The sequence below is a fragment of the Penaeus vannamei genome, chromosome 9 (assembly GCF_042767895.1).
Source record: "Penaeus vannamei isolate JL-2024 chromosome 9, ASM4276789v1, whole genome shotgun sequence".
In the NCBI taxonomy this organism is placed as follows: domain Eukaryota; kingdom Metazoa; phylum Arthropoda; class Malacostraca; order Decapoda; family Penaeidae; genus Penaeus; species Penaeus vannamei.
The window spans coordinates 6,904,382-6,906,881 of NC_091557.1; the positions used below are offsets into that span (position 1 = coordinate 6,904,382).

General features: G+C 37.1%; 1 protein-coding gene across 1 annotated transcript in view; it reads right to left on the reverse strand.

Annotated features, from left to right (window-relative positions):
- Positions 1-2,500, reverse strand: part of LOC113823250 (dnaJ homolog subfamily C member 9) — a 9,001-nt gene that overhangs the window by 5,414 nt on the left and 1,087 nt on the right. The window contains exons 2-3 of the mRNA XM_027375870.2: positions 2,331-2,483; positions 1,981-2,097 (exon numbers count right to left, since the gene is read on the reverse strand). Coding sequence (XP_027231671.1) covers positions 1,981-2,097; positions 2,331-2,483 — 270 coding nt within the window. The remainder of the gene's footprint in view (positions 1-1,980; positions 2,098-2,330; positions 2,484-2,500) is intronic.

Here is a 2,500-nt window from a genome sequence, read left to right on the forward strand (position 1 = left end):
CAGCCGGGGAAAAGAAAACAGTTCCAGAACAAGTATTAAGGGAAGAACTAGGTAGGGCAGGAATAGGTTTAGTAGTGGAGTCAGTAAGGGTAGATAATGCACAAGATGAGGATTCAGATGTAACAATCACATGGTGTGAAAACTTGGGATGGCTGCAGAAGGAAACTTAACCAACTCGTTTTTGGAGACATTGTTGATAGAGGTGAATATTGTCAGGGTAAAGGGCTGTAAGGGGAATCACAAAGAACTGATCCCACCTGGCTGGACTAAAAAAGTAGACAAATGGTTTGTAACAGTGGAAGTAGCAGAAAGACAAGGACAGAAGTAAGTGATAGCGCTGCAGAGTGAGGTAGTACTATAGGGAGGACAAGAAGGACGAAGAGTAATAATATGAAAAGAGGGGTTAGAAAATGAATAAGACTGTGCAGGAGAAGGAGATGAATTGGATACTGGGAGAGAAAGGGATGTCTTCTGAAGATTGGGTAATGGCCTGGGTGGATGATTTGGAATGGATCAAGCTGACAACAAGCAAAGGAGAGGCAGGGATCGGGAATCGTAAAAAGTAAATTTTTGATAAGCTAGCTGATGAAGGGGCAGAGCTCAGTGCCCCTAATAAAGGTACAAAATCTTCATTATTGGCCATGGTGAGCCTGATATATACAGTGAAGAGAACCAGTTTATCTCTCAGGAACCCCATGAAGGGTAAGGGCTACATGTTTAACTGAGGGAATAACATGCCTATGGCCCCTTAAGAGGCCCTTCACGACTGACACAAAACCAACATTTCATTTTTTCAGCACAGGTCTTACACCTTAGGATGTGGACAGAAGAGGAGATTGGAGAAGAGAGGGTAAAGGTAAGAGGGAGAATAGAAAAGTTAACGAGTGAGGCCCAAGGTAGGGGAAATCCCTAACAATGGGCCTCAGTTCCCATCTCTTATGCCCCTCCCCCCCTATAATAACAATGGACATGGGATTGGGGGGGGGGGGGGGGTTAAAGACTATGAATGCAAATTAAGAAGTTTCCAGAAATTGTTTACTTCCCATTTGATAAATAGGAGCATTCCTGTTTAAACAAGTCTGCTTTGCAAATGACAAATCTGATAGGGAGAAAAGTGCTTCCTCTTAGAGATAATAACAACATTAAATTTAACAATCTAAGTAACCACACTGGTTCATACAGCACATCAATAAATGATGACGTTGACTGTTGCAAAGCATATACCTTTGCCAATAATGTTATTTATGATGCAATAATGCCAGAATTCAAAGATATCTTTGCATACCTTTAATTATTTTCTATCTTTTACATTATAATGTGTTAATGTTGTCACATTCTTCAATTAGGTAAGTTTAAGGTTATCATAAACAAAAATAAGGAGAAAGGCAGCCCAATCCCTGTCTCAGCTAAATCTACCTCAAATAGGGGTATCTTCACTGGGGTACACTGTTCTCTTTTTACATTGATGGTCCTGCAAGCCCTTAGTTACCAAGGAATGATGATAGTAATAATAAAAATAACAATAATAGTAACCAGAACAATAATATTCATAATAATACTCATAATGATAATGACAATAATAACAGCAACAAAAATAGTAACATTAACAAGGATAATAAGATTTTTTTTTCCCCTCCAAGAAATTCAATTCAAATCAATTCAAAATAACCAAGTCTCATTTAGGTTCCTTTAAAGGTCATTATCCTTTATCATGGTCTACTTTTCCATAATACGGTAGCATCTTTAAATATGATAATACAAGATATTATCATACAACTGTTTTTTAACATGATACTTCATATCAATCTTTACTATGAAAATTAATTCAACTAAAGATTTTTTTTCTTTTTCTTTTTACATATTTTGATTTAAGGACACGAGGACATTATCATATTTAATACACTATATCTCTTATAATTTAAGCATCTAAAATAACATTGAAGGGAATCCACTGATAGATGGGTCACCCTTTATGCATACCCTTATAAGACTCTTCAAAGTTCTTGATATCATCCACAGTGATCTTTTTGAAGAGAAGTCTCCAATACTGGTCCCAGTCACGGTCATCAGGGGCCAGGTTCTCATCATCGACTTCTCCTGCAATATTTTTTCCATATTCAGGAACAGATCATAAAATATATAAGATTAGTTGCAAATTAGTCTACAGCTTAAAAACCATAGTAAGAGGATTCAGAGGAGTCTCAAGATTCATAAGATAATTTTAATACCTACAATAAGAACAAAGAACACACATGGCAAAAAATAAAGGATAAAAAAGACATATGCTACACATCATGTTAGCAAGCATATTTCCTTCATACATAACATACCTGTCTCATCATACACAGCTCGTCGATCCTTGTCGGAGAGGATGGAGTAGACTTTGCCTAAAGTTTGGAACTTCTGTGTTGCTTCTTGCTTATCATCGTCACTCACTCTGTCAGGGTGGACTTTCAGTGACACCCGGTGATAAGCTTTCTTGACTGAAAAATAAAATGAG